Source organism: Anser anser (assembly GCF_964211835.1).
Source record: "Anser anser genome assembly, chromosome: 10".
Taxonomy (NCBI): Eukaryota; Metazoa; Chordata; class Aves; order Anseriformes; family Anatidae; genus Anser; species Anser anser.
The window spans coordinates 13,082,311-13,094,917 of NC_139730.1; the positions used below are offsets into that span (position 1 = coordinate 13,082,311).

At 59.0% G+C, this 12,607-nt stretch overlaps 1 protein-coding gene across 3 annotated transcripts in view; it reads left to right on the top strand.

The window, feature by feature from the left end:
• Positions 1–12,439, top strand: part of SEMA7A (semaphorin 7A (JohnMiltonHagen blood group)) — a 32,519-nt gene extending 20,080 nt beyond the window's left edge. Inside the window, exons 5-17 of one of the 3 annotated variants that reach the window (XM_083850609.1) lie at positions 1,418–1,551; positions 2,266–2,316; positions 2,588–2,683; positions 3,033–3,117; positions 3,685–3,795; positions 4,874–5,013; positions 5,334–5,512; positions 5,697–5,805; positions 6,467–6,665; positions 8,205–8,320; positions 8,894–9,045; positions 9,641–9,708; positions 10,447–12,439. In XM_083850609.1, the coding sequence (XP_083706735.1) occupies positions 1,418–1,551; positions 2,266–2,316; positions 2,588–2,683; positions 3,033–3,117; positions 3,685–3,795; positions 4,874–5,013; positions 5,334–5,512; positions 5,697–5,805; positions 6,467–6,665; positions 8,205–8,320; positions 8,894–9,045; positions 9,641–9,708; positions 10,447–10,796 (1,790 nt within the window). In that variant the 3' untranslated portion in view covers positions 10,797–12,439. The remainder of the gene's footprint in view (positions 1–1,417; positions 1,552–2,265; positions 2,317–2,587; positions 2,684–3,032; positions 3,118–3,684; positions 3,796–4,873; positions 5,014–5,333; positions 5,513–5,696; positions 5,806–6,466; positions 6,666–8,204; positions 8,321–8,893; positions 9,046–9,640; positions 9,709–10,446) is intronic. The other 2 variants (XM_083850607.1, XM_083850608.1) reach the window with 2 other exon arrangements.
• The last annotated feature ends 168 nt before the right edge of the window (positions 12,440–12,607 follow it).

The window sequence follows — 12,607 nt, forward strand, 5'->3', positions numbered from 1 at the left end:
CACTGATTAATTGCCTGTCTCTGCAGCCAGCCAGCTCCCGAGGCAGACGCAATCTTTGTCTGCTGGGAACAGCAGCGCTTGGCAGGAGAGGCCCTCTTCTTGGGAAAAAGGGAGAAGAGGCAGATGTGGAAAGGGAGCGCCAGCGAGGTCAGTCCCGATCCGAGGTTTTTCCCCTTGGAGGAGCTGGATTCCACTCCCTCTTGGTGACTGCTGCAAACTACAGCTAGGGACAGGGCAGCCTCCAGCTTGCAGCGCGTGCTGCCGTGGTGCTGAGCCCTGCCCGGCTGCCGCAAGCTTCAGATGTGGCAGCACCATCCCGGAGGGGCTGCAGAACCTCTGCCTCCAACCGGGAGAGAGCAAAGAGCCCGGGGGAGGATGCTGGAGGCTGTGCTGGCTGACCCTGCGCCGCTGCAGCCTGCCACACCTGAGCTGGCGATGCAGAGGGGAGAGGAGGACGATGCGGGGAACGGGAGCTGGAAACGCTAGAAGGTGAAAGAGGAAGGAGAGCTGGGGAGGGCGAGCAGCCCTTCCTCCCCGCTGGGCTCGGGACGCTTCCCGTTTGCAGCAACCGGTTGTGACACGGGGGCCTGGCTCTTGCAGCTCACCTCCGGGGCGTGCAGCCCTGCTCGTTGCAGCTGCTCACCTGCTTCCTTCCCCTGCGGCATCGGGGCTTTGGCCCCCGGGGGCTGGTGGCTCCAAACCCCGTCCGTCCCACCTCAGCCTCCAGGGGAGGAGGCTGGCAGTGCAGGTGGAGGCTGGCGAGGAGAGGCGTGATGCTGCGGTGCAGATCTCCTGCCCTGGGCATTGCTCAGCCCAGAAGGAGCCTCTCTGCTCCTGGCGAGCCTCCTCCACCCCTAACCCGTCACCTGGACGTGGTGCTCGCTTTTCAGCAGCTGGAGGAGCCGGGGCAGGCTCAGACAGACCTCACGCTGCATCCAAAGCAGCTGCCTCCTGCAGCCTCCCCCCGGGCCGAGGCTGAGGTTCCCCTGCACGCAGCACCGCTTTCAGCTCGGGGCTGGGAGGCGGGAGGCAGTCGGAGCAGGCGGGGAGGCCGCGCTCACCTGGCTGCCGCGGGGTCGGCGATGAGGCACTCGCAGCTCCCGCTCGCCTCTTCCAAGAGCCTCCCGCATCAAAGTTTCCCTTCCTCCCCCTCCATCAGCAGCCCTGCAGGGCCCAGGCAGAGCCTCGCCGTTGCGGAGCTCTGCTATCCTTGGGGCCGGCAGGATGAGGGCACAGCTCCGAGCCCGAGAGCTGCCTGGCGCTGGCCCAGCCGTCCCGCAGAGCCCCGTGTCCTTGTTTTTCTCCTCGCTCGCCCCAAGGACGCGGGAAGGGAGCCCATCAGCCTGAGCTGGCTGCGGCTGCTCTCTGCAGCGGGCTGCGCCTGCACTGACGAGTATCTCCTCTCTGCTGCTCCTAGGCGCGAGGGAGTACGCCTTTCCGAGGAGCGAGAAGTACCCCGTCTTTTACCACAAGGAAAACACCTCGGCCATCTACGTCGGGGGGGAGGGGAGGCTTTACTACCACGACTTCGCGACCTGCGAGAACTACACGGTAAGGGTGCTCTGCCTGCACGTCTGACCCCAGAGCTCCGTCACGAAGCGTTCGGCATCCGTCTCGCAGCCCAGGTGCCGTGACCCTGCTCGGTGCCTTTGCAGGCAGCAAAATCAGGACTGGCAGGGTCCGGTCTGCGTCCGGCCTGCCCCATCTGCCCACGCCGTCGGTGTGTTCGGTGCCTGCAGCAGAGGGGAAGCGTCCTGTGCTAATCCTGGGTGGGTTCTTCGCAGGCTGTGGTCCTCCTAAGGTCTTTGCTGCTAGGATTTCTCAGGTGGGGCACCCTTTCTTTAGCATGGAAAGGGATGCTCAGACTCGTGGCACTGGGGAGGAGCTGGGTTCCCCTCCTCTTCCACTGTCACTGCCCAGGCTGCTTTTTCTCAAAAGCAGCAAGTTCTGGATCAGCTGGGCACCAAGTTAAAACAGCAGGAAAGCCCCAGGGGCAGTAAGCTTTCACATGACCCATTCTTTTCCTTCTCAAACAACCCAATCGCTGCAGTTTGTGCCCAGAAGCTTCCCTTCTTGTGCCCAGAACAGCGGGGGTTCGTGTGTCCCAACCCTTGCACACCCCGAGCTGCAGGGTTTGATGGCCTTCTCACTGACATGCTCGCTTTGCTTCGTGCTAAAAGAGCAACTAGCATGCGAGACGCAGCCCCTGTTAGCTGTCTTGGAGAGGGAAGCAATTAAAGCTTCTTTCTTTCTCTTTTATTCCAGGTAGACTTCCCCGTGGAAAGTGGAGGGCAGTGCTTGAAACCTGGGAGTCCGGTAGGTCCTACCTGCGGGGGAGCAGTGTGTGAGGCTTGGAGGGCTTGGGCTGCTGGGGAAGGGACTCCGTAAGCTCCTCACCTGCTTCCTCTGGGTGAAGACCTCCAGTGGAGGTCGGGTGGGATGATAGCGGTATCCTCCTCTGGGTTTAACACCTATGGAAAAAATAGGAAGCCATATAGCAGGGTGCTTGGTAGTGCTGCAGGCTCGGAGCTGCAGGGCTGTGCTTTGCCATCAGCAGCTGATCAGGGGCCTTTTCTTTCTCCTGCAGGAGGACAATAAAAATTTCATCACCTTAGTGGCGAAGCACGGAGATGGGATGTTGGTTTGCGGGACCGGCGCCTGCGCTCCCACCTGCTGGAACTTGGTACGCTGGAGTTCCCTCAGCACGGGGCTCACTGATGGGGGGACTGGAGCTGAGCTGCCCCGCTCCTCCTGCTGTCTTTTCCACCGGACAGCAGCGGCTCTGGGGGATGCAGCACAGTTTGGGAGCGGGCCCAAAGGCAAAACAAGAGCTCAGGAGTCCTTGATGCCCATGTAGCTTAAACTCCCTTGAGGAGCTTCTCATGACGGCATGAGCAGAGCCAGAGGTTACCCCAGCTCGCTTGGCTGGGGGAGAATGCAGGCACCTGGCTCTCCTGCCCGGTCTTGAACTGATTTTTCTTCTTATCTTACCTTATCTCACCTTATCTAAGGCCCTTTCTGTCCTTCCCCAGACGCAGAGGCAGAAGAGCTCTCCGCAGGACGGCAGAGGTCTTGCTCCTTTCACCCCTGACGCGAATTCCCTTGTCGTCGTTGACTGTAAGTCTGACTGCTCGCGTGTTTTGGGCAGCAGTTTGGGCAGCCATGCAATTAGGGTGGGCTCTCCATAGCGAAAAGGGGCACCTGGGAACCCTGAGGCTGCCCCGAGGGCTGTGTCCCCCTGCTTTAGCTGGCAGTCTTGCTTTTGCCTCATCGAGATGCTCGTCCTTCTAGGACAGAGCATGGCACGAGGTTGTTTATTCCTTTACTGGGGAGGGGGCTGAGGCTGTGCAGGAGGGCAGAGTGCAATGGGAAGGGTGGGGAGGGAGGGTCCTGCAGTAACTCCACTGCTGTGGACATGGTAGAGAGGGAGAAGGGGCTCCCTTTCAGAGGCAGAGCAAGAATTTATCCCTGCTGCTCTGTAAGAGGCTCCAGAGTGTTCCCTGGGAGTCCTGCTCAGCCCCAGGCAGTGAGGACTGGGTTTCCTGACCTGTACCCACCATTTCTGTCAGCCCCCTCAGCCTGTCTGCGTGCCCACGCGCTTCTTGGCTCTTTGCTTTCCTTTCCCAAACTCTCCTGCCCCCGCTGGAAAACAGCCTGCTGCAAACGAGCCTTCTTCTCCCACAGATCCTGACATCTACTCCACCATCAAGAAGAGCCAGCAGAACGGCAAGATACCCCGTTTCCGGCGAGTGAGGGGGGGTGGAGAGCTCTACACAAGTGACACGGTGATGCAGAGTGAGTACAGGAGCGTGGGATCCACTGCTTTGCCCTTCCCAGCAGCTAATTTGGGCTGATCTGGTCCTTTCTGGTGAGGAGGAGACCAGTGGCTCCCCCCAGCTCTGTTGCTGCCAGCTGGGGGAACTTCACCTCCTTGCTTCTGAGCCAAACCAGCTGGCACACAAGTTCCTCTTGCTCGGGGCGAGGAGATGGGGAAATGGAGAGAAATGGGTGGCGAGTCCCGTGGCAGAGGCTGGTTGTGTAAAGGTGCCCATCAGCTGCTGATGGAAAGAGGAAGAACAGCTTCCACTCGGGGCAGTGACTCTTTCCGAATCCCCAGCCGGGCATGACCGCGCGGCAGGAGCCTGTTGGTCTGCACGTGGGGCGGGTGGGAACGGAGGGAAGGGACCCTCCTCCATTTCCACGGCCTTGCTGCTTCCCCCAAGCATCCCTGGGGAATGGGAGATTGTTGAACCCCTGGCCAGACAGAAATCAAACCCAAACAACCTGGGGCAAAACAGGATTTGGGCATGCAGAGCATTGGCAGGGCAACCCAGGCAGCAGCAAACAAACCCGCTGGACCCAGAGCCACGGGGCTGATCCCGCGGTGACAGAGTTCCCCTGCCATGGGGCTTCTGACTAACGATGCCTGGAGGGACCCTGCTGCTGCTGGGGATGCCCTTTGTGGCAGCAGTGTATTAATAGGGAAAGCATCACTGGGTTTTCCACGCCAAACACAAACAACGGGGCAGCTCTCTCCAGCGAGGGAGTCTTCCTGCGTGCTTCTAGCTCTGCCGTGCAAAAGGGAGAATGGGTTTCCTTTGCTGCTAAGCAGCCGAGGCTTCACTGGGCTCTGGGGGCTTGGCCTTCAAGGAAATGGGTGCATGGGGGAGGGAGAGGAAGGAGAACCCGCTGGGAAGGTGGTGCACGACGTGGTGGGAAGGTGGTGCATGGTCCTTCATGTGCTGTGACCGGTCGTGTAGAGAAAAAGGGACTGGGCATGTCCTTTACCCATCGGAGGCTTTCAGATGAGTTTGCGTTCCTTTAGTGTGCGTGCTCAGGCCAAGGTTTTCTGACGGCTCGCTTCCCTTTTCAGACCCTCAGTTTGTCAAAGCCACCACATTAAAGCACGATGAGAGTCACCAGGACAAGATTTACTACTTCTTCCGTGAAGACAACCCAGACAAGAGTCTCGAGGCACCCAGGAACATCTCCCGAGTGGCCCAGCTGTGTAAGGTACCATGGGAGCAGCGTATGGCGGGGAGGCAAGAGTGTCACAGGGGTGGTAAATGACCCTGCCAGCTCGTGTTACCAGCGTGTGAGTTGGCCCCACTGGCTCCCTGCACCTATGTCCTTTGGCCTCCCATCGTGCCTGTAGGGGAGACAAAACCCTGCCCCGTCTCGCCGGGATGTTAGAGAGGTACACAAGCGTTGCAGTGCCCAGTGTCAAATACATCTCTGGAGCATCCCCCAGTTACCCACCCAAGATGCTGGACGGAGAGGGCTTTGTGTTGTTCTCTGCCAGTCCCTGACTCCCTGCTTTTTCTCCCCCACAGGAGGATAAAGGGGGAACCAGTTCGCTCTCTGCTTCCAAGTGGACCACCTTCCTGAAGGCCAGCTTGGTTTGTGTCGACCCCGCCACCAAGGGCAACTTCAACTGGCTGCAGGATGTCTTCTTTGTCCCGGCGAGTAACTGGAGGGACTCCAAAGTCTACGGGCTCTTCACAAACACCTGGTGAGGGTCTTTGCAGGATGGGGGGATGCTGGAAGTCCTTGCTTTCAGCCCTGTGTTCTCTCTGGCAGGCACGTGGCTGGAAAATTGCCAGAATGGACACGGGGCAGCAGAGTTTTGACACGTGCAGCCATGCCCCAGGTGATGGCCAGTGCCTCCCTGACCCTCTCTGCCTTGTTGCCCCCAGGGGAAGCTCTGCTGTTTGTGTCTACTCCTTCGGGGACATTGATGACGTGTTTCGGACCTCCAAACTCAAAGGCTACAACGGTCCCAACCCAGAGATCAAGCCTGGGCAGGTGAGTGGGGGATGAAAGATGCCCACATAACGAGGAGAGCTGCTCCCTGCTCTGCCACTGCTGCTGCCAGAGTAGCTGGGGCAGGTGAGGGTCCCAGCCAGGCGGGCGCCAGGTTTGGACGGGTTTGTAGGCAATGTGGGAAGGATCTGAGCTTTGTTGCTGGAAACATGAGGAGGCTGGATAGGGTCCAACACCTTTGTAGAAAGAAAAGGGAGAGAGGCTCTTATGTGCCGTGGCAAACAGGTCTGAGTGCTTCTGCGTGACGCTGGAGGACAATGTCCTGCATTGTGTTCGCCAACACAAGGCATTTGTCCACCCCGATCTAGCCCAGCCCTTAATTTTTTGATACACAGCTGACCTGGCAGGAAATAGCAGCATGGGGAGAGGCTGCTCCAGGCTGCTGGGGGATGGCAGGATCTGAATCTCACAAGCTGCAGCTTTTGCAGCAGGGGAAGGGCTATGGGACCGCCAGGTTTGTGGCTAAGGTGTTTGCCCTGTGTTTTGCCACCTGCTTTGTGATCCTGTGCAGCAGACAGGGCAGGCAGCGGGCTCTGTGCTGGGGTGGGAGGCCCTGTGCCCTGTCCTTGCCCTTCTGTCCCCCAGTGCCATCCCCGGGGATCTGCCTGCCTCTGACGGTGCCTTGTGTTCCCTCCTGGCGCAGTGCGTTTCCTCTGGACAGCACACCCCCAGCGAGACCTTCAAGATAGCCGACAGCCACCCGGAGGTGGAGGACCGGGTGGAGCCCCTCGCCCCCACCAGGAGCCCCCTGTTCCACAACAAGCACCGCTACCAGAAGATCGGGGTGCACAAGGTCTCTGTGAGGGAAGGACACCAATACACGGTGCTCTATCTGGCAACAGGTACTGGGAACGTTTGGGATCCCCTGGCTGCTTTCCCCTTGGGGCAGGGAGCCAAGGGAGCTTGAAAGCAGAATTCCAACACCTGGGATTTACCCTGTTGGGTGGTATATAGGTCTCAGGCTGAGTGTTTTCAGGGCAGATGAGGAGTAGCAAGGCCCTCCCCAGGTGCAGTTTTACAGTTTTATGCTGCCAAGCAGAGATCCTTTGACAAAGGGACCCGTGCTGTCACCTCCTGTCCCTGCTCGCTCTAGTGCAGCAGCGCAGAGTTCCTGTGGCTCTGGCTGGAGGCACGGCCAGCTGATCACAGCCGCCGGGGTCCCCACGGTGCTGGGCCAAGCCCGAGGTTCCGCTGCAGGCAAACAGGATGGCAGAGCAAAAGCTCTGTCCTCTGTGCAAAGCTGGAGAGCTCAGTCAGGGCTGCCTGGCTTCTTAAGTGGTGTAAAAAGGTGTTTGAAAGGTCCCTAGCGCAGTGCTCCCCTCTCTTGCCCGTCTTGCTGCCCAGGCTGGCACCCTAGAGCTTTGCTCGTCCCTTTTCTGCATTGGCATTGTGTTCCTTGGCGTTTCTGAGAGGACTTTCTCGAGCTTTTGTTTCCCAGTCCGTGACTGAAAAATGCAGACAAGTCTCCGTAGGTGGCCTGGGTTGGGTTAGGGCCCACCCATGCTCATATTGTTATCATGCTACAAGCGTTAGCTAAGTGCATCTAATGCCTTCCAGATCCCTACAAGGGAGCTTGTTCCATGCTGCAGGGCTTGGCAGGCAGCTTCCCACCCACGCTGGGGTGGGTGCGAAGGCAAGGGCCAGCAGCTGGGGCGAGGGGGCGTCCTAATCCCTGCCTGGCCCCTCCTGGGGTCACCTCTTTCACCTCCTGGTTGGTGGTGGGGAAGGGGTCAGCTGTTTGGGAAGAGAAAACCAGGCAACAACTAAAAGAGGGTAAATGGCGAGGATTCCCGAGCCCTGTTCTGCCAGCGTCAGTCTTCCCGTACCTCTACCAAACTGGCCGACTTTCTTAAATCACCAGTTTCTGAAGTCATTTAACCGGGGAGAGAAGTTGCTTTACTTAAAATCCAGAAAGGCAGAAGTCCAGGTTTCAGCCTCAGGCAAGTGGTGAGCCAGAGCAGGCCAGTGATCAGATCAGAGATAAGTTAGGGAGCAGTTGTTTTTCCTTGCTCTGAGGCCATTAGAGTGCGGCTGAACACAGCCAGCACGGCCAAGCCCCAGAGGGCGACAGGAAATTGGTTCCTCGTGGCTTTCGGCTGGGAGGATGGCAAGGCTCTGCCATGGGAAACACTACTGTTTGCAGGATGATTTCCCAGTAGCAGAAGAAAGCCCCTTCAGAGAAAGGTTCCAGGCTCCTCTGGGGGGCCGGCTTCAGGAATACAGCCTCGGCTGGCTCTGCAGAACGGGCGTTGTCTGCCACGACGAGGGCTGAGGTCCCAGAGCCGGTTCTCTGCCCGCTTTCCCCACCTGTGGCTGCCGTCCCCCCGCCTCGCCTTTCTGCTCAGCCTGCTTCACCGGGGTTCTCCCGTCTTTCTTTGCAGACAAGGGATCCATCCACAAGGTGGTGGAGCTGCCGGAAGGGGTGCAGAACATCATGGAGATCCAGGTCTTCCCAAGGAAGGAGCCCATCCAGTCCATGATTCTGGACCACGAGAGGGTGGGTCTCTGCCTGGCCAGGCTCCAGTGCTAAACGCAGCGGTGGAGGCAGGGACAGACAGGTTGATGCCAGCCCCGAGACCTGGAAGTAGCCCCTGGCTGGGTTTGTGGGGGGATCCTAGCAGCCAGGCTGACGTCCCCAGGGCTGGATGACTGTTCAGACCCGTGGGCAGAGGAGCTGTTCAGACACCACCTCTTCTGGAGGCGAGGGGAGGCTGTTTGCTGCCTGGGTCAAATCCCAGCCCGGTGTTTGGCTGCCCCCGCAGTTCCCCTCTCGCTTTCCGGCCCTGCTGGCAGCTGAGCTGTCAGACAGCGCTGCTGCTCCGTCCCGGAGGCGACAACCGATGGAGCAAACTTATTTATACCTCGGGCTGGCGGGGGAAGGATGGCTGCTTGCCCTCCCACGACAGAGAGCAAGCTCCGTATGACTGCGCTGCCTGGAGAGCGACCAGCCCTGCTGGTGGGATCCAACCCGGAGCCGCGGGAACATTTCCGCCGAGAGGTGCTAGACGCTCGTACGGCGGCGCTGGGGCAGGGTGCCGCGACGCTCAGCCCCTCTGCTTCCCTCCCGCAGGCGATGCTGTACGTGGGCTCGGCGAGCCGAGTGGTGGAGGTGCCCATGGCCATGTGCGGGCTGTACCGCAACAACTGCGAGAGCTGCCTGCTGGCGAGGGACCCGTACTGCGGCTGGGCCGGCGGGCGCTGCCAGTCCGTTTATCAGAACAGGTACGTGGCGCCCACAGCTCGCTGCTTCTCCGATTCACCCGGCTCCTTTATCTCGAGAAGTGCCCGGCCCTTTCCCCTTCCTGGCCCCATTCCCCTTCCTGGCCGGGGTTGCGGGTGGTTTTGGGGCCGTCTTCCCATCAGAGGCAGGTCCCGTCGTGTCCACGCAGTACCAGCACACACCTCTGTGCGGCCTCTGCAGGGGTCCGACCCTCCCGCACCACCCCTGCTCAGTGGGAGGAGAAGTCAGTGGGTTTCCTACAACCTGAGCACCCAGCTCTTCTGCTGCCGCTAGAAATGCGCGTGGCTCCATCGCAGCAGAGGTTCTGCTCCATTACGCTCGTCCTCAGAGATGAAAATTAAGGTCTGCTGATTGTGGTGCTGCTCAAAGCGCTGGTCGGTGGTGGTGAGGTGAGCTGGTGGGTCTCACGTTTGTCATCCACCAACCTCCTGAGCATGGGGCTGGAGTTTTTCCCCACCCAGCTAGGTGTTTAAACTTTCTGACCCACCACGTCCCTTAAGGGCCATCCCTTCCGTAGCCCCAGAGCGCAGCTTCCCTGCCGTTACTGCATTGTTAACGCTTATTCCTGTCTGCTAGGGAGGTGCATCAGAACCTGGACCTGAACCCGTGGCAAGGAAAGTGCCAGAAGGGCGAAGTTACGGAAGGTATGTAAGGGGTTTGTCCATGGTGTGTCTGAGACAGGGTGACTGGCTCTCAAATGTTTGTGCGGGTTGGGCGGGCTGTTACAGCCCGCTGCTGGTGAGCTCATTATGACCGCACCGCAGCCGGGACACCGAGCGTGTCTCAGCTTTGAGCTAACCGCTGGATGATGTGTTTGTTAGCTAAAAATCAAACAATGTAAGTCAGGCCTTCAGGATTCAGTCCCACGAGCTTGATGCCACATTGCTGCCTCTGGTGGCCAAACTTAGGCCCTTAGGCTGAGGCTGAGACAGGCATGACCTAAATGACCCTACCCAGCCTGCAACTGCACGGAGCAGCAGACGTGATGAAACTCTTCACCTCCTACCATAAAGCAAGCAGTCTGGCTGCTATGCAAACACACCAAGCTCACAAACAGCCCTTCGTGTCCAAGGAGCTGTTAGCACATCTGGAAACATCTACACTGCCATAAACCATCTTGCTTGGCCTCATTTCTCCTCTGTGGCAAGGCTTAGCGCTGCGGTGGGGTGAGGTCTTGTGAGCTGGGCGGGAGGGCTCACACTCTGGGGCTGCTGATGCCCAGGGAGAAGAGTCCCGTGGACTTCACCAGGTGTGGTTCATGCCCTGCTATTATCATTAAATGGCCATGTAACATGTCCCCATCGACCCACGTGTTCTTCCCGCCGGACTTGTGTGGTTCCCAGAGGCGCCAGTCTCATCAAATCCTTCCCAATCTCTTCCAGCAGACACCTACCAGAACATCACGGTCGTCCCTTTCTCTCGCTACTACCTCAACTGTCCCGTCGAGTCCCACTATGCCACCTACAACTGGTACCACAACAACACCCTCATCAAGACCTGCAACAACACCCACCCCCAGATGGACTGCTTCTACTTCATCCAGAACGTGAGCCACGCTCACTACGGCCACTACCTCTGCGTCTCGGAGGAGGACGGCTTCAAGCAGGCGCTGGTGAAGGAGCGCCTGGTGAACCAGCTCCGCTTCATGTCGCAGAAGGGCCGGGCCACCACGACGCTTGGCTCCTGGCTGCAGCTGCTCCTAGTGGTGCTGTTGGTGGAGCTCTTCCACTGAACGGGACAGGACCGTGTTCCCACCTTCCCTGCTGCTGCTGCTCTTCCTGCACTTACCGTCCTGCCCCGAGGCGAGGTCCCGTTCTCGTAGGCGCTCCTTGGACATGAATCTTTGTCTCCAGGGGGGTCCTGCCGCTGCGGGCAGCAGCCCCTCCATCTTTGGCCTTGATGGAAGAGAGAGTGGGAGGAAGAGGCAGCTACAGGGCCAGACGGAGCAGGGGATGGGGGCGGGGAGGGAAGGGGCACCCAGTCGCACGGGGGACACTTGCTGTGCCAGAAGCGTAAACGGCGTGGCTTCAGCCTGCCCCCGAGCACATCCTGAGCGTGTACTGGGCGCGGACTTTGTTCAGGGGACTATGCAGATGTGCATGCACTGATCCGATCCTCAGGGCACGATGGCTCCTCTCTTTGGGAACATGCATGTGATGAAGAGGAGGAGTCAGCCCTTGGCCTTTCGGACTGTTTGATCTGCGCTTCTCTCCAAGTGGGGACTAATGCCTCCAAGTTTTTTGTGGCTAACGCCTGCCCGAGCTGGCAAGCAGCTGGATTTGCTCCCAGTGACATGACACTCGCGAGTCCCCTCCTGCTCCAGAAGGGTTTTGTCCTTTCTCTGGCAGGTGGCTGTGCCCTGGGGGGGCATCGGGGCTCGCGCTGGGAACCTGCACGGAAGGGCAGGCACAGAGTTAGCGTTTTGCATGGAAAAGGCTTGGAGGATGACTAGCTTTGGGGTGTGGGGAAGGGACAGACCAAAGGGTCCTCGCTTTCCCGGAGCCTGAAAGGAGAGGTGGAAGCGGAGCCCCAACCAAACCCGGGAGGCCCTGGGAAGACGTTTAAACGCACAACTCTGCCGCAGGCAGCTAAGGGCATTGAGCTAAGCAGCAGGCAGCCCTGCTCCCAGAGCTCCCTCCTCGCCAGGGACTGGGCTTCCTCAGGGAAAGAGGAGCCAGGCTGCAGATCTCAGGGCGCTGCAGGCAGGCAGGGGGGCTGCAGCCACTTCCACCCGCCGGGAGCTGCATGAGGAGCCAGGGGAGGGTGGGAGATCCCTTCCCTTGGGCTCTGAGGCCTCCGAGCAAGACTAAACTGTGAAAAACGGGATGCTCTCCCTGCGCTCGCGCGCATGGGGCGATCCCGCACCTTGTCCGAGCCTTCCCCAGCCCTCTTGACTTCTAAAAACCCCCGGCCTCGGGCTGTGCAAGGCAGGGGCATCGTGTCCAATGCTTCTGCTGCCTCCTGCCCCCTTGGAGGCTCTGGGTGGAAAGAGCACTGGGCAGGTTGTGCCCAGCCGAGCCCTGGGGTTTTTTGGCAAGGGGGAGAGATGCCATGAGCATCTTGTGACTATGGACAACAGGCCAGAGCTTCCTACTGCACTACATTTCCACGAAACCTCCCCGAGTCTAGGATAGAGCTTCTTACATCTCTTCTCAAAGCACTTTAACTTTGTGAACTAACAAATATCTATTTATTATCGATGACTCATTACCATACTTCTATAATTTTGTAATAGAGAAAGTGGGTTCGAGTTAGAGAAAAGAGGAAGAAAAAAAAGAACAGCTACCAAAAAAATCTTTCAGACCTGTTGACCAAAGTGAGAATGAGATCAGTGAAATAAAGAGTGGAAAAAAGTGTGTGGGTGCCGTGCTTCTTGCTGGGAACCGAGGGGTGCTCAGTGCTGGGGTCCCCCCGTCCCCACACCGCTTCCCACCGGGGGTTCATGTGGAGAGCATCCTCTCAAAGGCACTTTGAACCCTCCAGATTTCCTGTTGATATTTCGTGCGCTGCTTTTTGCGGCCCTTCCTGTTCCTATGGGTCAGA